The sequence below is a fragment of the Salmo salar genome, chromosome ssa06 (genome assembly GCF_905237065.1).
Source record: "Salmo salar chromosome ssa06, Ssal_v3.1, whole genome shotgun sequence".
In the NCBI taxonomy this organism is placed as follows: Eukaryota; Metazoa; Chordata; class Actinopteri; order Salmoniformes; family Salmonidae; genus Salmo; species Salmo salar.
Window position 1 is genome coordinate 75,718,000 of NC_059447.1, and position 27,656 is coordinate 75,745,655.

The 27,656-nt window shown below is 43.9% G+C and overlaps 1 protein-coding gene across 2 annotated transcripts in view; it reads left to right on the forward strand.

Annotated features, from left to right (window-relative positions):
- Positions 1 to 383: 383 nt before the first annotated feature.
- LOC106608079 (ena/VASP-like protein) overlaps positions 384 to 27,656 on the forward strand; it is a 147,355-nt gene continuing 120,082 nt past the window's right edge. For both annotated transcript variants that reach the window (XM_045721005.1, XM_045721006.1), the window contains exon 1: positions 384 to 781. In XM_045721005.1, coding sequence (XP_045576961.1) covers positions 777 to 781 — 5 coding nt within the window. In that variant the 5' untranslated portion in view covers positions 384 to 776. The remainder of the gene's footprint in view (positions 782 to 27,656) is intronic.

Genomic DNA, 27,656 nt, shown 5'->3' on the forward strand with positions numbered 1-27,656 from the left:
TGTCCTTGGCCCTGTACTTTGTCTGCATGCAGGTCAGAAGATCTTAGTCGTGTAAAATAAAGGTTAAATTAATAAATAAAATAAAAATAGGTTTCAGGTGTCCTAACCCAAAACCAAGCCTACATTAAGTGCTAGACATGTTACATTATTACCTGGTGGTGTTGTCAGGGTCACAGGCTTAGTGGTCACACTTCAAAAAAGAAACCTGAGTTTGAACCCGACGACCATTGAATATCATTGGTTTGGAGAGGAAACAGAAGGGTGGTATAGACTTAGCGTACAGTAGCTACAGCAGCTGTAGACCTTCAGCGAACGAAGCCACGGTGACTGCCCCCCCCTCTATATCCCTCCCTTCCTCCCTCCCTCCCCCCCCGCGCGTCCACTCTCCGTGTGCTGGACGAAGGGAAGATGGCACCCCAGAAGCCGCTGTCAGCTGCACAGACCGGTCTCTCGCCAGGACAGTTCTCCGTAGCGTTCTGAAATGGCACCGAAAACACCAGCAGGACCTCGAGAGGGACTGGTTAGAGATTCACTTTAAAAGAGACTAAAACTGTGGCATCGTTTTGTGGCATTTACCCCACCCTGTCGCCTTTCTAGCACCTTGCTCTGCATATCGCCGGCAGGATTCGTAGCATTGGCGTAGCCTAGGCTATAGCTACATAATACATATTATAATATTTACATCGACTATATTCTGGACTGAGAGAATCGTCCAGAAAGGGTGACATATTGAATACAGGTCATTCGTCATTTATCATTACGGTGGAGAGAAGAAGATGAGGTAAGCAAAGCATGCTCTGGCCGTCCGCGTTATTAATGCACAATGAACCACACACAGACTGCCGCTGCTGCTACTGCAAGGCTGGATCAGATTCGAGGACGGACTTGATGGGATTGTAAGGGATAGAGTCGGATAAACCGAAAATATCAAATTCATAGTATAACATTTTATTCGTGCTGTCGAGGACGCACTTAGCAAATATGCCGCTCTTAAAGCCAGGCTTTTATTATAGTCAAATTTTGTTTTTAGGATGACCGGCGACTCTACCTTTATTTGAGCCTATGAGGTGGGGCTGTGAATTCTCCATGTGAATAGGGGAAAAGGAATCCGCTTCAGTGTCAAAAAGCAACGAGCATGGCCATAGACACAGGGGAGAAAGCGTTGATAAAACACAAAAGCAGCAAACGTCTCAACCCAGCTCTTGCTCGTGCTCCCATACAATCTCTGTGATGTGTCACCAACACCGAGGGAGTAGTCTGCAGATGGATCTGTTGTCATAGAAACCAGACTACACGTGCGTCATGTGTAACATGGTTATAAGTGGTGGCTCTAACATAGAAATATAATTCAATCCATTCTAATTCTATTCTGCGTTATAAATGGTTCCAGAATGCCATGGAATTGGAATTTTGATTCTATGGTTTTGATTCTATGGGCCTTTTTGGATTGTAGGGTACACAGTTGTCTGATCACAACATTAACTTATAGGATTTCTCATCACCAAAAACAACCTACAAATGTAATTTTATCAGGCCATCAGATCCTGCAACATGCTCAGGTGAACACACACACAAGACACACAGACCCAGGTCAACTGGTCTGTGATCAGTGTTTACTTCCAATAGAGGGAATGCTTTCCCCTCTGTGTCTTGTGTTGATTGTGGTCTCCGTTTTGTGACCAGCAGCTCCTACTGGTTCAAAAGCATTTACCATGTTCCAGTACTTTCTCACTGAGCTAGTTCAAATCAAATCAAATCAAATGTATTTATATAGCCCTTCTTACATCAGCTGATATCTCAAAGTGCTGTACAGAAACCCAGCCTAAAACCCCAAACAGCAAGCCATGCAGGTGTAGAAGCAATGCAGGTGTAGTTCCAGTATTATCTCACTGAGCCAGTTCCTGTATTATCTCACAGAGCCAGTTCCAGTATTTTCTCACTGAGCCAGTTCCAGTATTATCTCACTGAGCCATTTCCAGTATTATCTCACTGAGCCAGTTCCAGTATTATCTCACTGAGCCAGTTCCAGTATTATCTCACTGAGCCAGTTCCAGTACTTTCTCACTGAGCCAGTTCCAGTATTATCTCACTGAGCCAGTTCCAGTATTATCTCACTGAGCCAGTTCCAGTATTATCTCACTGAGCCAGTTCCAGTATTATCTCACTGAGCCAGTTCCAGTATTATCTCACTGAGCCAGTTCCCGTATTATCTCACTGAGCCAGTTCCAGTATTATCTCACTGAGCCAGTTCCCATATTATTTCACTGAGCCAGTTTCAGTATTATCTCACTGAGCTAGTTCCAGTATTATCTCACTGAGCCAGTTCCAGTATTATCTCACTGAGCCAGTTCCAGTACTTTCTCACTGAGCCAGTTCCAGTGTTATCTCACTGAGCCAGTTCCAGTATTATCTCACTGAGCCAGTTCCAGTATTATCTCACTGAGCCAGTTCCCATATTATTTCACTGAGCCAGTTCCAGTATTATCTCACTGAGCCAGTTCCCATATTATTTCACTGAGCCAGTTTCAGTATTATCTCACTGAGCTAGTTCCAGTATTATCTCACTGAGCCAGTTCCAGTATTATCTCACTGAGCTAGTTCCAGTATTATCTCACTGAGCTAGTTCCAGTATTATCTCTCTGAGCCAGTTCCAGTATTATCTCTCTGAGCCAGTTCCAGTATTATCTCACTGAGCCAGTTCCAGTATTATCTCACTGAGCCAGTTCCAGTATTATCTCACTGAGCCAGTTCCAGTATTATCTCACTGAGCCAGTTCCAGTATTATCTCACTGAGCCATACCCAGAACTCAGTTGCTCTATCAAATCTCACACCGAACACAGCCACCCTAACCAAAAGGGACAGTTCTTCCTGCAAATCAGATCACCAACCCAATCAGAACTGGCCTTACTGTAGTGTAACACTGAATCGTGGCCAATCCGCCAAGGTTTTACTGTCGCTCTGTGGTGACTGCCAGCCTTTGGCACAGGTCTGCTGCAGGCAGAGGAACCCCAGGTTGAGGCTAATTGTTGTTGGCAGTGTTTGGGCAGCCAATCTCTCTCTTTCTGTGTGTGTGTGTGTGTGTATGTGTGTGCGTGTGCGTGCGTGTGTCTAGGCTGTATCTCCCAAGGTCAGAGTGGGAGTGTGCCAAGAATGCCCACAGTCAGACAGTGCCCTCTATCTACAGGTCAGGTCCCCTCCTCACCTTTCCTTCTGTCTCCCCTTCTTTCACCTAGGCCTCCGGCCTACTCTTTCCACCTCCATTATCACACTGCTCCCTCATCCCCATCTCCTCCCCTTTCTCCCATGCACCCTGTCTCTCCTTTACCCTCTCCCCTTCCCTGCCACCCTGGCATTGAGCATAGCGTATACCCTACCCAAGACACTTTTCATCAGCTGTTTTTGTATGCTTACTGTGCCATGAGCTAACCCAAGCTGACCCTACCAAACTGACTGACTTCAATGGTTACATAATGTCTGTGACCGTCATATATGTCTGGCTGGGGATGTAAACTCATGTAGCCTACACTGTTATAGAGCTGTACAGTAGGTGGCAACATTGACTGTGGTTCAACCATTCTTCATCTGTAGTAATGTGTATGGGTGTTTTAGGGTGTGAGTGTGTGTTCGCGTGGTGTCAGTGTGCATGCACTTTCATGTATGCTCTTGATTGATTGTGTGTGTTTGTGTATTGTGACAAATGTTCATCACGTGACCCTCTCCATGCTATGTATGTAGGCCAGTAAGTGATTGTTGGTCTCTCTAACAGTGACATAATGGCCATTGATTCTAACCAGATGAAGTAATCTCTACAGGTCAAACATACATTAGTCAAGGTTACAGACTCAGAACCTCACTGGGTGCGTCCCAATACCATCCTATTCCCTATAAAGTGCACTACGTAGGGAATTGGGTTCCATTTGGAATGCAGACACTGTTTCCATTCAGAGTTAACCTACAGTATACTGGACTAAAAGCTTTTCTCACTGTTGGTTCACACACACTGACCTGCATTCAGTCACGTTCATGGTGAATTTCACATCACTAATAGAGTTTCCTATTTAATCAGACTAACCCCAAGTGTATGGGGTTTTGCTTAAATGGAACTAATAAATTACTTATCTGAATTAAACTTCCCAAAGGGTGAGGTGAGAGGGGTGAGGGGGATTATATTAAAATAAGGCATGATAATATTTAAGTCTGTGCCCCAGTCATGCAACCTGGTCTCAGAGAATTTCGTATTATTCAGTACATAAATCCGAGACACTCCATTTAGTATATGTTACATTTCGTATGGTATGTATTAATTTGTGGATGTCCATCACCCATTTCGTAAGATATGTTACGAATTACAATTTATATTATAAAAAGGGTGAGGTGAGAGGGGTGAGGGGGATTATATTAAAATAAGGCATGATAATATTTAAGTCTGTGCCCCAGTCATGCAACCTGGTCTCAGAGAATTTCGTATTATTCAGTACATAAATCCGAGACACTCCATTTAGTATATGTTACATTTCGTATGGTATGTATTAATTTGTGGATGTCCATCACCCATTACGTATGATATGTTACAAATTCTAACTAGGTGGCTAATGTATGCTAGCTGGCTAATGTTAGCTAGGCTAGGGGTTAGGATTAGGGGTTAGGGTTAAAGTTAGGGTTAAGTTTAGGAGTTAGGTTAAAGGGTTAAGGTTAGGGTTAGGTGAAGGGTTAGCTAAAAGGGTTAAGGAAAGGGTAGCTAACATGCTAAGTAGTTGCAAAGTAGCTAAAAAGTAGTAAGTAGTTGAAAAGTTGCTAATTAGTTCAAATGCAAAAGTTTTCCGTAATGAGATTCGAACTCGCAACCTTTGGGTCCTTTTTTGCCTATATCAACCATCTGTCTTATATTACCACACCAATCATAACATATCACCACACCAATCGTAACATATCATACTAAATAAACTTTATTGGATTTACGTACAGAATAATATGAAATGCTCTGAGACCAGATTGAGGCATATTATTACATGTTAAGTCTATTAGCAGGTTATCAGTTAGAGTAGTAATATTATGTGTATTAAGGTGAGATGTGAACGTGTTGGAGAAGGTGGCTCTCTCAGGATGTGTGTGTGGGTATGTGGTGGGCATAGTTTTGCCTGTTGACGTGTGTGCACTCACGGTTTCACCCTGTTGGCTTGTCATGGTGTGTTTGTGTACGTTTTTTTGTGTTCCAATTCATGTTTCAAGTTAACTTTATTTTCTTTGCATTTCTTTAGCACTTCAAAGTCACAAGATAGAGACGATGTATTACATAGTATTCTCTTATTGCTATGAATATAGAGGCCCCTCTCCCTCTCTGTCTCGCTCTGTCTCTCTTGCTCTCTCTCTCTGTCTCTGTCTCTCTCGCTCTCTGTGATGTTATTACTGTCTCCTGTTAGTTGCTGATTGATAGTAGAGGTTGACCGATTATGATTTTTCAGTACCGATACCGATTATTGGAGGGCCCAAAAAAACCCGCTGCCGATTTATTTTTTTATTTGTAATAATGACAATTACAACAATACTGAATGAACACTTTTATTTTAACTTAATATAATACATCAATAAAATCAATTTAGCCTCAAATAAATAATGAAACATGTTCAATTTGGTTTAAATAATGCAAAAACAAAGTGTTGGAGAAGAAAGTAAAAGTGCAATATGTGCCATGTAAAAAAGCTAACGTTTAAGTTCCTTGCTCAGAACATATGAAAGCTGGTGGTTCCTTTTAACATGAGTCTTCAATATTCCCAGCTAAGAAGTTTTAGGTTGTAGTTACTATAGGAATTATAGGACTATTTCTCTCTATACCATTTGTATTTCACATACCTTTGACTATTGGATGTTCTTATAGGCACTATAGTATTGCCAGTGTAACAGTATAGCTTCCGTCCCTCTCCTCGCCCCTACCTGGGCTCGAACCAGGGACACATCGACAACAGCCACCCTCGAAGCATTGTTACCCTTGCAGAGCAATGGGAACAACTACTCCAAGTCTCAGAGCGAGTGACGTCACCGATTGAAACGCTATTAGCGCGCACCACCGCTAACTAGCTAGCCATTTCACATCGGTTACACCAGCCTAATCTCGGGAGTTGATAGGCTTGAAGTCATAAACAGCTCAATGCTTGAAGCACAGCGAAGAGCTGCTGGAAAATGCAGGAAAGTGCTGTTTGAATTAATGCTTACGAGCCTGCAGCTGCCTACCACCGCTCAGTCAGACTGCTCTATCAAATATCAAATCATACTCTTAATTATAACATAATAACACACAGAAATACAAGCCTTAGGTCATTAATATGGTCAAATCCGGAAACTATAATTTCGAAAACAAAACGTTTATTCTTTCAGTGAAATACGGAACCGTTCCGTATTTTATCTAACGGGTGGCATCCCTAAGTCTAAATATTGCTGTTACATTGTACAACCTTCAATGTTATGTCATAATTATGTACAATTTTGGCAAATTAATTACGGTCTTTGTCAGGAATAAATGGTCTTCACACAGTTCGCAACGAGCCAGGCGGCCCAAACTGCTGCATATACCCTGACTGCTTGCACGGAACGCTAGAGAAGTGACACAATTTCCCTAGTTAAAAGAAATTCATGTTAGCAGGCAATATTAACAAAATATGAAGGTTTAAATATATATAGTTGTGTAATGATTTTAAAGAAAGGCATTGATGTTTATGGTTAGGTACATTGGTGCAACGACAGTGTTTTTTTCGTGAATGCGCTTGTTAAATCATCACCCGTTTGTCGATGTAGGCTGTGATTCAATGATAAATTAACAGGCACCGCATCGATTATATGCAACGCAGGACACGCTAGATAAACTAGTAATATCATCAACCATGTGTAGTTAACTAGTGATTATGTTAAGATTGATTGTTTTTTATAAGATCAGTTTAATGCTAGCTAGCAACTTACCTTGGCTTCTTGCTGCACTCGCGTAACAGGTAGTCAGCCTGCCATGCAGGCTCCTCGTGGAGTGCAATTTAATCGGCCACAATCGGTGTCCAAAAATGCCGATTGCCGATTGTTATGAAAACTTGAAATCGGCCCTAATTAATCGGCCATTGTGAATAATGGGTCGACTTCTAATTGATAGTCTTTACTGTGACTGTGATCAGACAGCAGCAGTGTCGTCTCCAATGAATCTGCTGTTGTCACACTGGTGAGTTAAACCCTTTAACGAGTAAGCCAACCATTAACCACAGACTAATGTGAGAATAGACTCACTCATTACTGCTGGGAAGTATTGGAGGGAGTATAGAAGAGACAGACTTTAGGTAGTGTTGGTGTTAGTATACATATTATGAAAAAGACAGGTTTAGGTCATTTCTCTGTCTCCAGCAGGTCCAATTAAAAGCCTAACACTTCTATCCAGCTGTAGTTGATTTATATATATATATAACTGATGCACTTAAACCTCCCTGTGAGAGAATTCTGAAATGTAATTTAGCACTGAAAGCATGTGGGCCATCGATCTAGCACGAAGCTTAATGGTTTGGGTTGATGTGTATTGGAGTGTGTGGTTAATGGTGTGTGTGTGTGTGTGTGTGTGTGTGTGTGTGTGTGTGTGTGTGTGTGTGTGTGTGTGTGTGTGTGTGTGTGTGTGTGTGTGTGTGTGTGTGTGTGTGTGTGTGTGTGTGTGTGTGTGTGTGTGTGTGTGTGTGTGTGTGTGTGTGTGTGTGTGTGTGTGTGTGTGTGTGTGTGTGTGTGTGTGTGTGTGTGTGTGTGTGATCCATATGTGTGCTGGTGGATGGTGATATGTGTGTGCTTGTTTCAGCTGAGCTAGGGGTGACTACCAAGTATAATTCAAGTGACTAATTCCAGTTCCATGGCAGCCCCCTCACTACTCGATGCACCACAGAGAGTACTGCAGACAGTAGAGAGATGGGAATACGTGCCAATATCTTTGTTTGAGGATACCCTGAAACTATGGGGCTGGACCTAGGCTTATAGTCACTGCTTCTGGAATATCCTTTGCTTATGAGAGTACCATGATGCTACCTTTCAAGCCTTTACCCCTAACCTGAGCACCCCTGTAATTCAACCCCTGCGGCTGAATTATATGGATCTTCTTGGTCCTTTGAGGTTTACTGTAAGGCTTGGTTCCAGGTGGAATCCATTCACTGTGCACTTTGAACTAGCACAGGTGAGTGCTTTGTAGTCCCACAGCTGTGTGCTCTGAAGTAAACTATAGTTAATTGTTGGAAAATCCTAACTCCTAGATATGAGGCAGAGGCACGGCTGAGAGATACAGTACACTTCCAAGCTGTGGAATTTGTATCTTTCGAATTCATGCAGTAAAACTGTTTTTTTAGAAGACATTTTGATGTTTGCAGCATTTTTCTCCGATAGTTTGATGGTTGAACACGTGAAACGTGAATGTATGAGAGTTTCTGTGGTCGCACAGAATGAATTTGATTTTGGTGGCAAACATTTGTTTGCGGCCACACAAGATACTCTATACAACTACAAAGTAATCCTGTTTAAGAATCATCGCTTCAGGTAATTGAAATATAAAGGCGTGCTTTGTTTTTCCTTGTAATTGTAGAGGTGTTCATCACTTTGCCTGGTAGGAGATTGTGACTGCAAACAGGGGTACGTTTGAGAGCGCAATGTTTTTAACTGTGTTGTTCGTCCCAGGTGGAAGATCATTGATAAATTGATGTGTAACATAAGGCACGGTTTAGCACATTGATTGCTATCAGCTTTGCCTGAATTTTTTAGTCTCGGTTCGGTCAGTTTATGTTGTTATTCTTCCTGTTTATTATTTTGTAAATATTTTCTGTACTTTTTTTCTCCTAGTTATTCTCCACTTTGCAAATGTAAGTACTCACACATTGGTTGCATAATGAAATGAAATGAAATGAAATGAAATGTAGTTAACATTGGTTGTAAATTGGTGAAGTAAGTTACGTAAAGCTGTGATAATGTAGAACAGAGAGTAAGGAAGGAGAGCTGTAGTGCATCATCATCAAGCGTCATAAATGACTGTTTTCCTAAATGCTAATTTATGCATGCTCTGAAAATGGGAGGCTGCTTAAGGACGGTATGATTGCGGAGGCTAAATTGAGCGCCGTACCACATCGCTGTAGCACTCCGCATTGACATGATTGGTTGACGGTAGGTGGCCGTGGGAGGTCCGGTATAAATACAAACTCACTTCCTTGACAGCTTCCTTCACAACAGCTCTGCTCAGCTCCGAGAAGCGCAAAAAGTATGTTTGCTCTGATTTCTGCGGAGGCTGCATCACAGTAAATGCTGTACGGCTACTGCAGGTGTCAGATTGACCATGCAGAGTCTTTAAGGCAGTGTGGCTAGGCTGCTGCAGTGTGTTGTGTCAGAATAATCCACAAAGAGAGTCAGAGGTAATCAAGTCTTTTTGAATAAGATTTAAAAAAAATGTGCCCTCCTTTACTCTACGCCCCCAATCTCTCTCTCTTTCTCTTACACACACACACACACATGTTTGTTTTACTATCCTTGTGGGAACCAAACAATTGATTCCCATTTAAAATCCTATTTTCCTTAACCCCTAACCCTATCTCTTAATCCAACCCTAACCCTAAACTTAACTTCCCCCCTAACCTTAGCCCCTAACCCTAATTGAAAACCCTAAACCTAACCCCTAAGCCACTGAAGACGCAATCTTTATTGCACTCCACACTGCCCTCTCCCACCTGGACAAGAGGAACACCTAGCTGAGAGTGCTGTTCATTGACTACAGTTTAGCGTTCAACACCATAGTGCCCTCAGTGATCTGGCAGTGTGGTGCCAAGACAACAACCTCTCCCTCAACGTCAGCGAGACAAAGAAGCTGATTGTGGAATACAGGAAATTGAGGGCTGAGCACTTGCGCTGTGAATAACCACGTAACTGATGGTTAAGGATGAAGACAGTCATGAAAATAAAATAAAACCATAGGCCTACATTCATTTATAATTTATTTTATTTTTATTAACTTTATTTTCATGTGGATAAACTTTACCTAATAGAGGGAGTGTTTACTAATGATTATAAGCAATTGTTTTTGCTAACTTAGTTTGTCTATTAAAGTGTTCACGTCTCCTCTTCTTTCCAACTGTCCTTTGATGCTACAGCAGCTACTCCACTAGGTGCTAAATGCTAGGTGCTAGATGCTAGGTGTTAGATGCTAGGTGCTAGGTGCTAGATACTAGGTGTTAGATGCTAGGTGCTAGGTGCTAAATGCTAGATGCTAGGTGTTAGATGCTAGGTGCTAGATGCTAGGTGCTAGATGCTAGGTGCTAGATGCTAGACACTAGATGCTAAATGCTAGATGCACGGTGTGTATAGCACTATGGCACTTCAGTAAAAACAATTGTTTCTGTGGACTTTCTTTTATACAATGCACATTTTCATTGCTTGCTAGTAAATAAATCAATCTGTCTTATAAAAAGAGTTGGATGTGTCTGACTATTCATTAATGATTCAACAGCGGTCGACAAGGTTGTTCTATTTCTGAGGCTATAATGCGCTAATGTTGTGTCAAATGGCCAATGCTCCAATCACCTCCAACCTGGCAAAAAAAAGTAGAATAGTAGCCTAGGCTATACAGTGTCGGCCCACAATGCACTTTAATGATTGCCCATGTGGTAGCCTACCGCTTGTAATACCGGTCGTTAATCCTTGTTATTTGGTTCTGTTAATGCATGTACAGTTGAAGTCGGAAGTTTACATACACCTTAGCCAACTACATTTAAACTCAGTTTTTCACAATTCCTGACATTTAATCCCAGTAAAAATTCCCTGTCTTAGGTCAGTTAGGATCACCACTTTACTTTAAGAATGTGAAATGTCAGAATAATAGTAGAGAGAATGATTTATTTCAGCTTTTATTTCTTTCATCACATTCCCAGTGGGTCAGAAGTTTACGTACACTCAATTAGTATTTGGTAGCATTGCTTTTAAATTGTTTAACTTGGATCAAACGTTTCAGGTAGCCTTCCACAAGCTTCCCACAATAAGTTCGGTGAATTTTGGCCCATTCCTCCTGACAGAGCTGGTGTAACTGAGTCAGGTTTGTAGGCCTCCTTGCTTGCACACGCTTTTTCAGTTCTGCCCACAAATTTTCTATAGGATTGAGGTCAGGGCTTTGTGATGGCCAGTCCAATACCTTGACTTTGTTGTCCTTAAGCCATTTTGCCACAACTTTGGAAGTATGTTTGAGGTCATTGTCCATTTGGAAGACCCATTTGCGACCAAGCTTTAACTTTCTGACTGATGTCTTGAGATGTTGCTGCAATATATCCACATAATTTTCTTTCCTCATGATGCCATCTATTTTGTAAAGTGCAGCAGTCCCTCCTGCAGCAAAGCACCCCCACAACATGATGCTGCCACCCCTGTGCTTCACGGCTTGCAAGCCTCCCCCTTTTTCCTCCAAACATAACGATGGTCATTATGGCCAAACAGTTCTATTTTTGTTTCATCAGACCAGAGGACATTTCTCCAAAAAGTACGATCTTTGTCCCCATATGCAGTTGTAAACCGTAGTCTGGCTTTTTTATGGCGGTTTTGGGGCAGTGGCTTCTTCCTTGCTGAGCGGCCTTTCAGGTTATGTCGGTATAGGACTCGTTTTACTGTGGATATAGATACTTTTATACCTGTTTCCTCCAGCATCTTCATAAGGTCTTTTGCTGTTGTTCTGGGATTGATTTGCACTTTTCGCACCAAAGTACATTCATCTCTAGGAGACAGAACGCGTCTCCTTCCTGAGCGGTATGACGGCTGCGTGGTCCCATGGTGTTTATACTTGCGTACTATTGTTTGTACAGATGAACATGGTACCTTCAGGCATTTGGAAATTGCTCCCAAGGATGAACCAGACTTGTGGAGGTCTACAATTTATTTTCTGAGGTCTTGGCTGATTTGTTTTGATTTTTCCATGATGTCAAGCAAAGAGGCACTGAGTTTGAAGGTAGCCATTGAAATACATCCACAGATACACCTCCAATTGGCTCAAATTATGTCAATTAGCCTATCAGAAGCTTCTAAAGCCATTGCATAATTTTCTGGGATTTTTCAAGCTGTTTATATAGGCACAGTCAACTTAGTGTATGTAAACTTCTGACCCACTGGAATTGTGATACAGTGAATTGTAAGTGAAATAATCTGTCTGTAAACAATTGTTGGAAAAATGACTTGTGTCATTTTCATGACTCCAACCTAAGTGTATGTAAACTTCCGACTTCAGCTGTATTAATGTACAGCTTCTACCCCTAAGCCATTCGACTGCTAACAGGTTAACCAAATAGCTGATTTGAATGAGCCTTTTTCCTTGTGGGGACCAGCAAAATGTCCGCACTTGTGCAAATTTTCCTTGTTTTACTATCCTTCCTTGTGAGGACTTCTGGTTTCCAAAAGGATGGTAAAACCAAAAGCACACACACACACTTTTCCTACCTCCCCTCTGCCAGCTCCCTGCAGTGTGTGGTAATTAAAAAGATCAGCTAGAGAGAGAGTGTGTGTGTGTGTTTCAGTTTGTATGTGTGCCACTGCCATTCAATCCCCTGAGCGGATGAGCTTGTCTGAGTTACCCAAGAAGACAGGATGTCACAGATCTTTGGACTCCCTCCTTCACTTCCTCTCTCTCTTTGTCTCTCTCTCTGTCTGTCTGTCTGTCTCTCTCGCTCTGTCTCTGTCTTTCTTTGTCTCTGTCTCTCTTTCTCTCTCTCTCGATCTCTCTATCTCTCTCACTCTCTGTATGTGTCAGGGGTGCGACGAGCGGCATGTGCCTCCTGCTTGACAGTTGTCAGATTCGTACCCCTTTTCTTCCTCTCTATCCTCTCCCCCCTCTCCCCCCTCTTTGCATCTCTCCTCTCCTCTTTCTCTCCAAGGCCATGTACTCGTTGGACGATTATGGGTAAGGCTGCCATTCTCCTCCTTTCCCACACTCTGTCCATTCGTTGTCATTGTATAGTACTTTGAGACAGTAGTAGCTTTAATTGAACAGCCTTGATAACAAACACTTTGTACACTCTTAGAAAAAAATGGTGCTATCTAGAACCTTAAAGGGTTTCCCTGGCCGTCCCCATAGGATAACCCTTTGAAGAACCCCTTTTGGTTCCAGGTAGAACCTTTTTGGGTTCAATGTAGAACCCTTTCCACAGCCTCCCTAGTGGCGCAGCTGTTTAGGGCATCGCAGTGCTTGAGATGTCACTACAGACCCGGGTTCAATCCCAGGCTGTGTCACAGCTGGCTGTGCCTGGGAGATCCATGAGGCTGCACACAATTGGCCCAGCGTCGTCCGGGTTAGGGAAGGTTTTGGCCGGCCGGCACTTCCTTGTCCTATCTAGTGACTCTGTGGCGACCGGGTGCCTGCAAGCTGACCTCAGTTGCCAGCTGGATGGTGTTTCCTCTGACACATTGGTGCGGCTGGCTTCCACTTTAAGCAAGCAGTGAGGCTTTGCAGGGTTGTGTTTTGTAGGACGCATGGCTCTCGACCTTCACCTCTACTGAGTTTGTAGGGGAGTTACGGTGATGTGACAAGACTGTACCTACCAATTGGGGAGAAAAATGGGTTAAAGTACAACAACAACAAAAATAACCCTTTCCACAGAGGGTTCTACATGGAATCCAAAAATGGTTTTACCTGGAACCTAAAAGGGTTATCCTATGAGGACAGCTGCGGAACCATTTTGGAACTGTTTTTTCTAAGTGTAGACTTTGTACACTTTGTTTTGTCTTCTGTAAAGTGAGGCTATCATTTAATGATGAATTTCTCCAACTGTGTATATGTGCGTCCGTAATTCTGTGCCTGTGATGACTGCGTCTTGATTAGCGATGTGACTGACAGTGACAGAGTGATTGATGCAGTGTGTGTGAGCCATTCACAGCAGTGATGGTCTATGTGTGTGTGTGTGTGTGTGTGTGTGTGTGTGTGTGTGTGTGTGTGTGTGTGTGTGTGTGTGTGTGTGTGTGTGTGTGTGTGTGTGTGTGTGTGTGTGTGTGTGTGTTTGTGTGTGTGTGTGTGTTTTTTATTTTATTTCACCTTTATTTAACCAGATAGGCTAGTTGAGAACAAGTTCTCATTTGCAACTGCGACCAGGCTAAGATAAAGCATAGCAATTCGACACATACAACAACACAGAGTTACACATGGAATAAACAAAACATACAGTCAATAATACAGTAGAAAAAAAGAAAACAAAAGGTCTATATACAGTGAGTGCAAATGAGGTAAGATAAGGCAATAAATAGGTCATGGTGGCGAAGTAATTACAATATAGCAATTAAACACTGGAATGGTAGATGTGCAGAAGATGAATGTGCAAGTAGAGATACTGGGGTGCAAAGGAGCAAGATAAATAAATAAATAAATACAGTATGGGGATGAGGTAGGTAGATAGATGGGTTGTTTACAGATGGGCTATGTACAGGTGCAGTGATCTGTGAGCTGCTCTGACAGCTGGTGCTTAAAGCTAGTGAGGGAGATATGAGTCTCCAGCTTCAGTGATTTTTGCAGTTCGTTCCAGTCATTGGCAGCAGAGAACTGGAAGGAAAGGCGGCCAAAGGAGGAATTGGCTATGGGGGTGACCAGTGAGATATACCTGCTGGAGCACGTGCTACGAGTGGGTGCTGCTATGGTGACCAGTGAGCTGAGATAAGGCGGGGATTTACCTAGCAGAGACTTGTAGATGACCTGTAGCCAGTGGGTTTGGCGACGAGTATGAAGCGAGGGCCAACCAACGAGCGCATACAGGTCGCATTGGTGGGTAGTGTATGGGGCTTTGGTGACAAAACGGATGGCACTGTGATAGACTGCATCCAATTTGTTGAGTAGAGTGTTGGATGCTATTTTATAGATGACATCACCGAAGTCGAGGATCGGTAGGATGGTCAGTTTTACGAGGGTATGTTTGGCAGCATGAGTGAAGGATGCTTTGTTGCGAAATAGGAAGCCGATTCTAGATTTAATTTTGGATTGGAGATGCTTAATGTGAGTCTGGAAGGAGAGTTTACAGTCTAACCAGACACCAGGTATTTGTAGTTGTTCACGTATTCTAAGTCAGAGCCGTCCAGAGTAGTGATGCTGGACAGGCGAGCAGGTGCAGGCAGTGATCGATTGAATAGCATGCATTTAGTTTTACTTGCATTTAAGAGCAGTTGGAGGCCACGGAAGGAGAGTTGTATGGCATTGAAGCTCATCTGGAGGTTAGTTAACACAGTGTACAAAGAAGGGCCAGAAGTATACAGAATGGTGTCGTCTGCGTAGAGGTGGATCAGAGAATCACCAGCAGCAAGAGCAACATCAAGAATTGAACCCTGTGGCACTCCCATAGAGACTGCCAGACGTCCGGACAACAGGCCCTCCGATTTTACACACTGAACTCTATCAGAGAAGTAGTTGGTAAACCAGGCGAGTCAATCATTTGAGAAACCAAGGCTGTCGAGTCTGCCGATAAGAATGTGGTGATTGACAGAGTCGAAAGCCTTGGCCAGGTCGATGAATACGGCTGCACAGTAATGAGGTGCACCCATGACCAGCTTTGAAACCAGATTGCATAGCAGAGAAGGTACGGTGGGATTCGAAATGGTCGGTAATCTGTATGTTAACTTGGCTTTCGAAGACCTTACATTTACATTTACATTTAAGTCATTTAGCAGACGCTCTTATCCAGAGCGACTTACAAATTAGTGCATTCACCTTATGATATCCAGTGGAACAACCACTTTACAATAGTGCATCTAAATCTTTTAGGGGGGGGGGGGGGTTAGAAGGATTACTTTGTCCTATCCCAGGTATTCCTTAAAGAGGTGGGGTTTCAGGTGTCTCCGGAAGGTGGTGATTGACTCCGCTGTCCTGGCGTCGTGAGGGAGCTTGTTCCACCATAGGGGTGCCAGAGCAGCGAACAGTTTTGACTGGGCTGAGCGGGACAGGGTAGGATAGATATAGGTCTGTAGCAGTTTGGGTCTAGAGTGTCACCCCCTTTGAAGAGGGGGATGACCGCGGCAGCTTTCCCAATCTTTGGGAATCTCAGACGATACGAAAGAGAGGTTGAACAGGCTAGTAATAGGGGTTACAAAAATGTTGGCTGATAATTTTAGAAAGAGAGGGTCCAGATTGTCTAGCCCAGTTGATTTGTATGGGTCCAGATTTTGCAGCGATTTCAGAACATCAGCTATCTAGATAGGTGAAGGAGAAATGGGGGGGCTTTGGCGGATTGCTGTGGAGGGTGCCGAGAAGTCGACCGGGGTAGGGGTAGCCAGGTGGAAAGCATGGCCAGCCGTAGAGAAATGCTTATTGAAATTCTCAATTATAGTGGATTTATCGGTGTTAACAGTGTTTCCTCGCCTCAGAGCAGTGGGCAGCTGGGAGGAGGTGCTCTTATTCTCAATGGACTTTACAGTGTCCCAGAACTTTATTGAGTGTGTAATACAGGATGCAAATTTCTGTTTGAAAAAGCTAGCCTTAGCTTTTCTAACTGCCTGTTTATATTTGTTCCTAACTTCCCTGAAAAGTTGCATATCACGGGGGCTATTCGAGGATGTTTTTGTGCTGGTCAAGGGCAGACAGGTCTGGAGTGAACCAAGGGCTATATCTGTTTCTGGTTCTACATTTTTTGAGTGGGGCATGCTTATTTAAGATGGTGAGGAAGGCACTTTTAAAGAATAGCCAGGCATCATCTACTGACAGGATCAGGTCAATGTCATTCCAGGACACCCCGCCCAGGTCGATTAGAAAGGCCTGCTCGCAGAAGTGTTTTAGGGAGCGTTTGACAGTGATGAGGGGTGGTCGTTTGGTTGCAGACCCATTACGGATGCAGGCAATGAGGCAGTGATCGCTGAGATCTTGATTGAAAACAGCAGAGGTGTATTTGGAGGGTGAGTTAGTTAGGATGACATCTATGAGGGTGCCGTGGGTACGGATTTGAGGGTACGGATTTGGGGTTGTACCTGGTAGGTTCATTGATCATTTGTGTGAGATTGAGGGCATCAAGCTTAGATTGTAGGATAGCCGGGGTGTTAAGCATGTCCCAGTTTAGGTCACCTAGTAGCACGAGTTCAGAAGATAGATGGGGGGCAATCAATTCACATATGGTACCGAGGGCACAGCTGGGGGCAGAGGGGGGTCTACAGCAAGCGGCAACAGTGAGAGACTTGTTTCTGGAAAGATGGATTTTTAGAAGTACAGACTTGGATAGTAATACCGAACTCTGCAGGCTATCTTTGCAGTAGATTGCAACACCGCCCCCTTTGGCAGTTCTATCTTGGCGGAAAATGTTATAGTTAGCGATGGAGATTTCAGGGTTTTGGTGGTTTTCCTAAGCCAGGATTCAGACACAGCTAAGACATCCGGGTTGGCAGAGGGCTAAAGCAGTGAGTAAAACAAACTTAGGGAGTAGGCTTCTGACATGCATGAAACCAAGGCTTTTACGGTTACAGAAGTCAACAAATGAGAGCACCTGGGGAGTGGGAGTGGAGCTAGGCACTGCAGGACCTGGATTAACCTCCAAATCACCAGAGGAACAGAGGAGGAGTAGGGTAAGGGTATGGCTAAAGGCTATATGAACTGGCCATCTAGCACGTTCGGAACAGAGAGTAAAAGGAGCAGGTTTCTGGGCACGATAGTATATATTCAAGGCATAGTGTACAGACAAAGGTAAGGTAGGATGTGAGTACATTGGAGGTAAACCTTGGCATTGAGTAATGATGAGAGAGATATAGTCTCTAGAGACGTTTAAACCAGGTGATGTCATCGCATATGTAGGAGGTGGAACAACATGGTTGGTTAAGGCATATTGAGCAGGGCTAGAGGCTCTACAGTGAAATAAGACAGTAATCACCAACCAGGACAGTAATGGACGAGGCATATCGATATTAGAGAGAGGCATGCGTAGCCAAGTGAACATATGGGTTCAGACACTTAGCAGGCCGATGCTAACAAGCTAACAGTTAATAGGCCGGGGCTAAACAAGCTAGCAGTTAGCAGACCGGGGCTGGCAAGCTAGCAATTAGCAGACCGGGTTAGCAAGCAAGCAGTTGGCAGACCGTGGCTAGCAGTTAGCAGACCGGGGTAGGCAAGCTAGCAGTTAGCAGACCGGGGCAAGCAAGCTAGCAGTTAACAGACCGGGGCTAGCAAGTTAGCCTTTGGGGGACGTCGCAATGGGGGTAAGTCTGTTTTTTCCTCTTCGTGCGGTGACGTCGATAGACCAGCCGTGGAATTAGTAGGGTTCCAAGTAGCTCTAGGTAGCTAGCAGGCCGCGGTTAACAGAATGGGCCTTCTGCGGACATCGCGCCTGAGGGGCCTGTTGGAATCCTCAGGCAGATTATGTCGATATTCCAGTCGTAGAGGATCGGCGGGGTTCCGTGCCCTGTACCGGCAGTAGAAGGGGTCCGGATATTGTAGCCCAGGAGTGGACTTCAGTGGTAGCACAGGAGCCCTGACCAGGCTAGCTTCTGGCTAATTGGTGCTTGCTCCGGGATGGAAACGCTAACCAGGAGTAGTCATCCGGGATTGCGGTTAGCTAGTTGCGAAGAACCAGATGAAAATGTTCAGAGTTTGCGGTAGGAATCCGGGGATATGGGGAAGAAAAATAAAAAATAATAATAGGTCCGTTATGTTCTGGTTTGAGTCACGTTGTACGAACTGGCGAGAGCTTTCCGAGCTAAAGGTTAACTGATGACCGCTAGCAGTGGTTTGCTGACTGATAGCTGGTAGCTAGTTAGCTGGCTAGCTTCAGTTGAGGGATTCCAGATCCGAAGTAAATAGAAATACTTTAGAAAAAACAGATCCACGCCACATTGGGTGAGGCGGGTTGCAGGAGAGTATTTAGAAGTTGAGGTTTAGGAAAATATTTAAAAAAGATATGCGAAGGAAAATATGTAAAAATATATATACAAGGGACACGACAGGACAAAGACAAAGACGTCTGACTGCTACGCCATCTTGGATTCGTGTGATGACTATCTCCACATAGTCACATGGGCTCATCTTGCTACACACTCCTATACTCTTAGAAAAAAAGGTTCTAAAAGGGTTCTTTGGCTGTCCCCATAGGAGAACCCTCTGGGTTCCAGTGAGTGTAGAACCAGGCCATTAATATAGTGGTGGGAGAATGAATGAAGCAGATAAGAATGAAGGTTTCTGTATGTGGATTTAACAGCACAAGCAAAAGGCGTCTGCTCTAAACCTGACGTTGCCCCTCCCCCATATGAGAGCTCTTGAAAAATCAGCTGTGGCAGGGGTTTGACTGGCGACAGAAGCGATGGATCTGATTGGCTGCTGCAGCTGTTACTCCTGCCCAATTCCAAAGCTCCCCGGTCTCTGACCTTGGAGAGCGCCGTTGAACCTGACCAGAGATCAGCTTAAAGACAGCTGCGAGGACACACACACGCACACACACACACACACACACACACACACACACACACACACACACACACACACACACACACACACACACACACACACACACACACACACACTTCCCTCCCTCCCGATCACTTCCCTGGCCCTTACACTCTCACCCTCTGTCACCCTCTCTATACTCTTCCCTCTCTCTTCTTACTCTCCCCCCGCTGTCTCTCCTGTGTACTGACTATACATCTCTCTCTCTCTCTCTCTCTCTCTCTCTCTCTCTCTCTCTCTCTCTCTCTCTCTCTGTCCTCCCTATCTCTTTCCCTCTCCCTCTCTCTCTCTCTCTCTCTCTCTCTCTCTCTCTCTCTCTCTCTCTCTCTCTGTCCTCCCTATCTCTTTCCCTCTCTCTCTCTCTCTCTCTCTCTCTCCCTCTCTCTCTCTCTCGCTATCCTCCCTATCTCTTTCTCTCTCTCTCCCTATCCTCTCTCCCTCTCTCTTTTCCTCTCTCTCTCCCTCTCTCTCTCTCTCCCTCTCTCTCGCTATCCTCCCTATCTCTTTCTCTCTCTCTCTCTCTCTCTCTCTCTCTCTCTCTCTCTCTCACTATCCTCCCTATCTCTTTCTCTCTCTCCCTCTCTACTCTCTACCTCTCTCTCCCTATCCTCCCTATCTCTCTCTCCCTCTCTCTCGCTCTCTCTCCCTCTCTCTCGCTATCCTCCCTATCTCTTTCTTTCTCTCTCTCTCTCTCTCTCTCTCTCCCTCTCGCTATCCTCCCTATCTCTTTCTCTCTCTCCCTCTCTACTCTCTACCTCTCTCTCCCTATCCTCCCTATCTCTCTCTCCCTCTCTCTCGCTCTCTCTCCCTCTCTCTCGCTATCCTCCCTATCTCTTTCTTTCTTTCTCTCTCTCTCTCTCTCTCTCTCTCTCTCTCTCTCCCTCTCTCTCGCTATCCTCCCTCTCTCTCTCTCTCTCTCTCTCTCTCTCTCTCTCTCTCTCTCTCTCTCTCTCTCTCTCCCCCTATCCTCCCTATCTCTCTCTCCCTCTCTACTCTCTACCTCTATCTCTCCCTATCCTCCCTATCTCTCTCTCCCTCTCTACTCTCTACCTCTATCTCTCCCTATCCTCCCTATCTCTCTCTCCCTCCATCTCATGGTATGTGTCAGACAGAAGGCTATTCCCCTGCAGTATTTTAATGGACTGGCTGTTAGCACTCCAACACACAGACACAAATACAGACCCTCTCTCTCTCTCACACACACAAATACAGACCCTCTCTCCCTCTCTCTCACACACACAAATACAGACCCTCTCTCTCTCACACACACAAATACAGACCCTCTCTCTCTCTCACACACACAAATCCGGTCCCTCTCTCTCTCGCACACACACAAATACAGACCCTCTCTCTCTCTCACACACAAATACAGACCCCCCCTCTCTCTCACACACACACACAAATACAGACACTCTCTCTTTCTCAAACACACAAATACAGACCCTCTCTCACACACACACACACACACAAATACAGACACTCTCTCTCTCTCTCACACACACAAATACAGACCCCCTCTCTCTCTCACACACACACAAATACAGACACTCTCTCTCTCTCACACACACACAAATACAGACCCCCTCTCTCTCTCTCACACACACAAATACAGACACTCTCTCTCTCTCTCACACACACAAATACAGACCCCCTCTCTCTCTCTCACACACACAAATACAGACCCTCTCTCTCTCACACACACACAAATACAGACCCTCTCTCTCTCACACACACACACAAATACAAACCCCCCCTCTCTCTCTCTCTCTCTCTCTCTCTCTCACACACACAAATACAGACCCTCTCTCTCTCTCTCTCAAACACACAAATATAAACCCTCTCTCTCTCTCTCTCTCTCTCACACACACACAAATACAGGCCCTCTCTCTCTCACACACACACAAATACAGACCCTCTCTCACACACACACAAATACAGGCCCTCTCTCTCTCACACACACACAAATACAGACCCTCTCTCTCTCTCTCTCTCTCTCTCTCTCTCTCTCTCTCTCTCTCACACACACACACACAAATACAGACCCTCTCTCTCTCACACACACACAAATACAGACCCTCTCTCTCTCTCTCTCTCTCACACACACAAATACAGACCCTCTCTCTCTCTCTCTCACACACACAAATACAGACCCTCTCTCTCTCTCACACACACAAATACAGACCCTCTCTCTCTCCCTCTCTCTCTCTCACACACACAAATACAGACCCTCTCTCTCTCACACACACACAAATACAGACCCTCTCTCTCTCTCTCTCTCTCTCTCTCTCTCTCACACACACACAAATACAGACCCTCTCTCTCTCACACACACACAAATACAGACCCTCTCTCTCTCTCTCTCTCTCACACACACAAATACAGACCCTCTCTCTCTCTCACACACACAAATACAGACCCTCTCTCTCTCTCCCTCTCTCTCTCTCACACACACAAATACAGACCCTCTCTCTCTCTCACACACACAAATACAGACCCTCTCTCTCTCTCCCTCTCTCTCTCTCACACACACAAATACAGACCCTCTCTCACACACACACAAATACAGACCCTCTCTCTCTCTCACACACACACAAATACAGACCCTCTCTCTCTCACACACACAAATACAGACCCTCTCTCTCACACACACACAAATACAGACCCTCTCTCTCTCACACACACAAATTAAGGTGTGTCTCTTTAAGGATTAGAATGCAATCTGCAGCCAACCACTAACCTGAGAGAGAGAGAGAGAGAGAGAGAGAGAGAGAGAGAGAGAGAGAGAGAGAGAGAAAGAGAGGTGGGGGGAGGGGCCCAGTATGCAACCAAACCATGGCAGGGTTTCTTTTCCCTCTCTCTTTCTCTCTCTCTCTTTCTCACTCTCTCTCTTTCTCGCTCCCCCTCTTTCCTATGTTTTATTTCACTCTCTCTCCCTGCCCCCAGTCTATCCTGGCTTTCCCCTCTCTTTACCTGTTTCTCCATCTGTCTGTTTGTCTGTGTCTTTCCCTTTCTAACCTGTTCTCTTGCTCTCTTTCAATTCATTTCAATGGGGCTTTACTGGCATGGGAAATAAGCAATAAATAAAAGTGAGAAGAAACAAATTTAATAACATCAATTTAATAACATCAACCATCAACCAAAAAGTATTAGAAATTACCAGTAAACTTTGCACTCAAAACGGTTTAAAAAAGATAAAGGCATTTCAAGTGTTATATTATCAGCTACAGTATGTACACTGTTTTAGCAATGTGAAAATAGTTGCAGTACGAACAGTGGGGGAAGATAAATAAACAGACAAATATTAGTGGTATTTACAATGTTGTTTGAGCTCCACTGGTTGACCTTTTCTCATGGCAACGGGCCACAAATGTTGCTGATGTGATTGCACCTTGTGTTATTCCGCCTAACGGATATGGGAGTTTATCGATGTTTGATTTGTTTTCTAATTCTTTGTGTCTGTGTAATCTGTGGAAGCTACAGTACCAGCCCAAAGTTTGGACACACCTACTCATCCCAGGGTGTTTCTTTATTTTACTATTTTCTGTAGAATAATAGTAAAAACATCAAAACTATGAGATAACTTATATGGAATCATGTAGTAACCAAAAAAGTGTTAAACAAATCAAGATATTTTATATTTGAGATTCTTCAAAGTAGCCACCCTTTGTCTTGATGACTGCTTTGTACACTTTTGAAATTCTCTCTAGTCACCTGGAATGCATTTCAGTGAACAGGTGTGCCTTGTTAAACGTTAATTTGTGGAATTTCTTTCCTTCTTTATAATGCGTTTGAGCCAATCAGTTGTGTTGTGACAAGGTCGGGTGGTGTATAGAAGATAGTCCTATTTGGTAAAAGACCAAGTCCATATTATGGCAAGAACAGCTCAAATAAGCAAAGAGAAACAACAGCCCATCATTACTTTAAGACATGAAGGTCAGTCAATAAGGAACATTTCAAGAACTTTAAAAGTTTCTTCGAGTGCAGTCGCAAAAAACATCAAGCGCTATGATGAAACTGGCTCTCATGAGGATCGCCACAGGAAAGGAAGACCCAGAGTTACATCTGCTGCAGAGGATAAGTTCATTAAAGTGAACTGCACCTCAGATTGCAGGCCAAATAAATTCTTCAAAGAGTTCAAGTAACAGACACATCTCAGCATCAACTGTTCAGAGGAGACCACGTGAATCAGGCCTTCATGGTCCAATTGCTGCAAAGAAACCACTACTAAAGGACACCAATAAGAAGAAGAGACTTGCTTGGGCCAGGAAACACGAGCAATGGACATTAGACCGGTGCAAATATGTCCTTTGGTCTGATAAGTCCAAATTGGAGATTTCTGGTTCCAACCGCCATGTCTTTGTGAGACGCAGAGTAGGTGAACGGATGATCTCAGCATGTGTGGTTCCTACCGTGAAGCATGGAGTAGGAGGTGTGATGGTGTGGGGGTGCTTTGCTGGTGACACTGTCAGTGATTTATTTAGAATTCAAGGCACGCTTAACCAGCATGGCTACCACAGTATTCTGCAGCAATGCACCATCCCATCTGGTTTGCACTTAGTGGGACTATCATTGGTTTTTCAACAGGATAATGATCCAAAACACACCTCGAGGCTGTGTAAGGGCTATTTGACTAAGAAGCAGACTGATGGAGTGCTGCATCAGATGACCTGGCCTTCATAATCACCCGACCTCAAACCAATTGAGATGGTCTACGATGAGTTGAACCGCAGAGTGAAGGAAAAGCAGCCAACAAGTGCTCAGCATATGTAGGAACTCCTTCAAGACTGTTGGAAAAGCATTCCTCATGAAGCTGGTTGAGAGAATGCCAAGAATAATTCATATTTTATTTGTTTAACACTTTTTTTGCTTACTACATGATTCCATATGTGTTATTTGTGGGTTCGATTCCCACGGGGGGCCAGCACAGAATTTTTTTTTTTTTTTTTTTTTTTTTTTTTTTTTTAAGTTTAATGAAATGTATGCATTCACTACTGTAAGTCGCTCTGGATAAGAGCGTCTGCTAAAATGACTTAAATGTAAAATGACTTAAATGTACATTTTATAGTTTTAATGTCTTCACTATTATTCTACAATGTAGAAAATATTAAAAATAAATAAAAACCCTTGAACGAGTAGGTGTGTCCAAACTTCCGACTGGTACTGTATACAGTTGAAGTCGGACGTTTACATTCACCTTAGCCAAATACATTTAAACTCAGTTTTTCAGAAATCCTGACATTTAATCCTCGTAAAAATTCCCTGTCTGAGGTCAGTTAGGATCACCACTTTACTTTAAGAATGTGAAATGTCAGAATAATAGTAGAGAGAATGACTTATTTCAGCTTTTATTTCTTTCATCACATTCCCAGTGGGTCAGAAGTTTACATACACTCAATTAGTATTTGGTAGCATTGCCTTTAAATTGTTTAACTTGGGTCAAACGTTTCGGGGAGCCTTCCACAAGCTTCCCACAATAAGAATTTTGCTCCCAAGGATGAACCAGGATGAACCAGACTTGTGGAGGTCTACAATTTTTTTTTCTGAGGTCTTGGCTGATTTCTTTTGATTTTCCCACGATGTCAAGCACTGAGTTTGAAGGTAGGCCTTGAAAAACATCCACAGGTACACCTCCAATTGACTCAAATGATATCAATTAGCCGATCAGAAGCTTCTAAAGCCATGACATCATTTTCTGTAATTTTCCAAGCTGTTTAAAAGCAAAGTCAAGTTAGTGTATGTAAACTTCTGACCCACTGGAATTGTGATACAGTGAATTATAAGTGAAATAACCTGTCTGTAAACAATTGTTGGAAAAATGACTTGTGTCATGCACAAAGTAGATGTCCTAACCGACTTGCCAAAACTATAGTTTGTTAACAAGAAATTTGTGGAGTGGTTGAAAAACAAGTTTTAATGACTTCAACCTAAGTGTATGTAAACTTCCGACATCAACTGTATGTCTCTAATGTGGTCATAGAGGTTAGGAAGTGGTTACGAAGAGGTTGTGGTGTGTGCACATATCCTGTCTTCTCCTGAGAGCCATGTCTGCCTATGGCTACCTTTCTTAATAGCAAGGCTATTCTCACTGGGTCTGTACATAGTCAAGGATTTTCTTAAATTTGGGTCAGGTATTCTGCCACTCTGACAGATAGCATTCCAATTTGCTAAATTTTTTCGGTTGATTCTCTCTCTCTCTTTCTCTGTCCCTATTTTCTTTTTGCCTATAGGCCGAACTGTAGATCTGTTATTTTCTCTCTCTCCCTCTTTAACCATCTCTTTCTGTCATAACTCATAGAAACACCTGCTACCCTATGGGTGTCCACCAGACTACATCATGTCTTTAGACTCCTTGCCTTCACATAGAGAGTTCACTGTGTCAGCAGTCACACATCACTTGATTTAAATCATGCAAAAACAAAGTGTTGGAGAAGAAAGTAAAAGTGCAAAATGTGCCATGTAAAAAAGCTAAGTAAGTTCCTTGCTCAGAACATGAGAACATATGAAAGCTGGTGGAGAACATATGAAAGCTCTGCAAGGGGAACAACTACTCCAAGTAGTGGGAGTGACTCCAAGCTAGGGAGTGACTACTGTACTGTACTGTCTGTGGTGCTTTATGGAGGGCACTGTATCTAACCTTTACACTGTACTACCACCTCATTAGCTAGCTAGGGAGTGACTACTGTACTGTCTGTGGTGCTTTATGGAGGGCACTGTATCTAACCTTTACACTGTACTACCACCTCATTAGCTAGCTAGGGAGTGACTACTGTACTGTCTGTGGTGCTTTATGGAGGGCACTGTATCTAACCTCTACACTGTACTACCACCTCATTAGCTAGCTAGGGAGTGACTACTGTACTGTCTGTGTGGTGCTTTATGGAGGGCACTGTATCTAACCTCTACACTGTACTACCACCTCATTAGCTAGCTAGGGAGTGACTACTGTACTGTCTGTGGTGCTTTATGGAGGGCACTGTATCTAACCTCTACACTGTACTACCACCTCATTAGCTAGCTAGGGAGTGACTACTGTACTGTCTGTGTGGTGCTTTATGGAGGGCACTGTATCTAACCTCTACACTGTAGTACCACCTCATTAGCTAGCTAGGGAGTGACTACTGTACTGTCTGTGGTGCTTTATGGAGGGCACTGTATCTAACCTTTACACTGTACTACCACCTCATTAGCTAGCTAGGGAGTGACTACTGTACTGTCTGTGGTGCTTTATGGAGGGCACTGTATCTAACCTCTACACTGTACTACCACCTCATTAGCTAGCTAGGGAGTGACTACTGTACTGTCTGTGTGGTGCTTTATGGAGGGCACTGTATCTAACCTCTACACTGTACTACCACCTCATTAGCTAGCTAGGGAGTGACTACTGTACTGTCTGTGTGGTGCTTTATGGAGGGCACTGTATCTAACCTCTACACTGTACTACCACCTCATTAGCTAGCTAGGGAGTGACTACTGTACTGTCTCTGTGTGGTGCTTTATGGAGGGCACTGTATCTAACCTCTACACTGTACTACCACCTCATTAGCTAGCTAGGGAGTGACTAATGTACTGTCTGTGGTGCTTTATGGAGGGCACTGTATCTAACCTCTACACTGTACTACCACCTCATTAGCTAGCTAGGGAGTGACTACTGTACTGTCTGTGTGGTGCTTTATGGAGGGCACTGTATCTAACCTCTACACTGTACTACCACCTCATTAGCTAGCTACGGAGTGACTACTGTACTGTCTGTGTGGTGCTTTATGGAGGGCACTGTATCTAACCTCTACACTGTACTTACACCTCATTAGCTAGCTAGGGAGTGACTACTGTACTGTCTGTGTGGTGCTTTATGGAGGGCACTGTATCTAACCTTTACACTGTACTACCACCTCATTAGCTAGCTAGGGAGTGACTACTGTACTGTCTGTGGTGCTTTATGGAGGGCACTGTATCTAACCTCTACACTGTACTACCACCTCATTAGCTAGCTAGGGAGTGACTACTGTACTGTCTGTGTGGTGCTTTATGGAGGGCACTGTATCTAACCTCTACACTGTACTACCACCTCATTAGCTAGCTAGGGAGTGACTACTGTACTGTCTGTGGTGCTTTATGGAGGGCACTGTATCTAACCTCTACACTGTACTACCACCTCATTAGCTAGCTAGGGAGTGACTACTGTACTGTCTGTGTGGTGCTTTATGGAGGGCACTGTATCTAACCTCTACACTGTACTACCACCTCATTAGC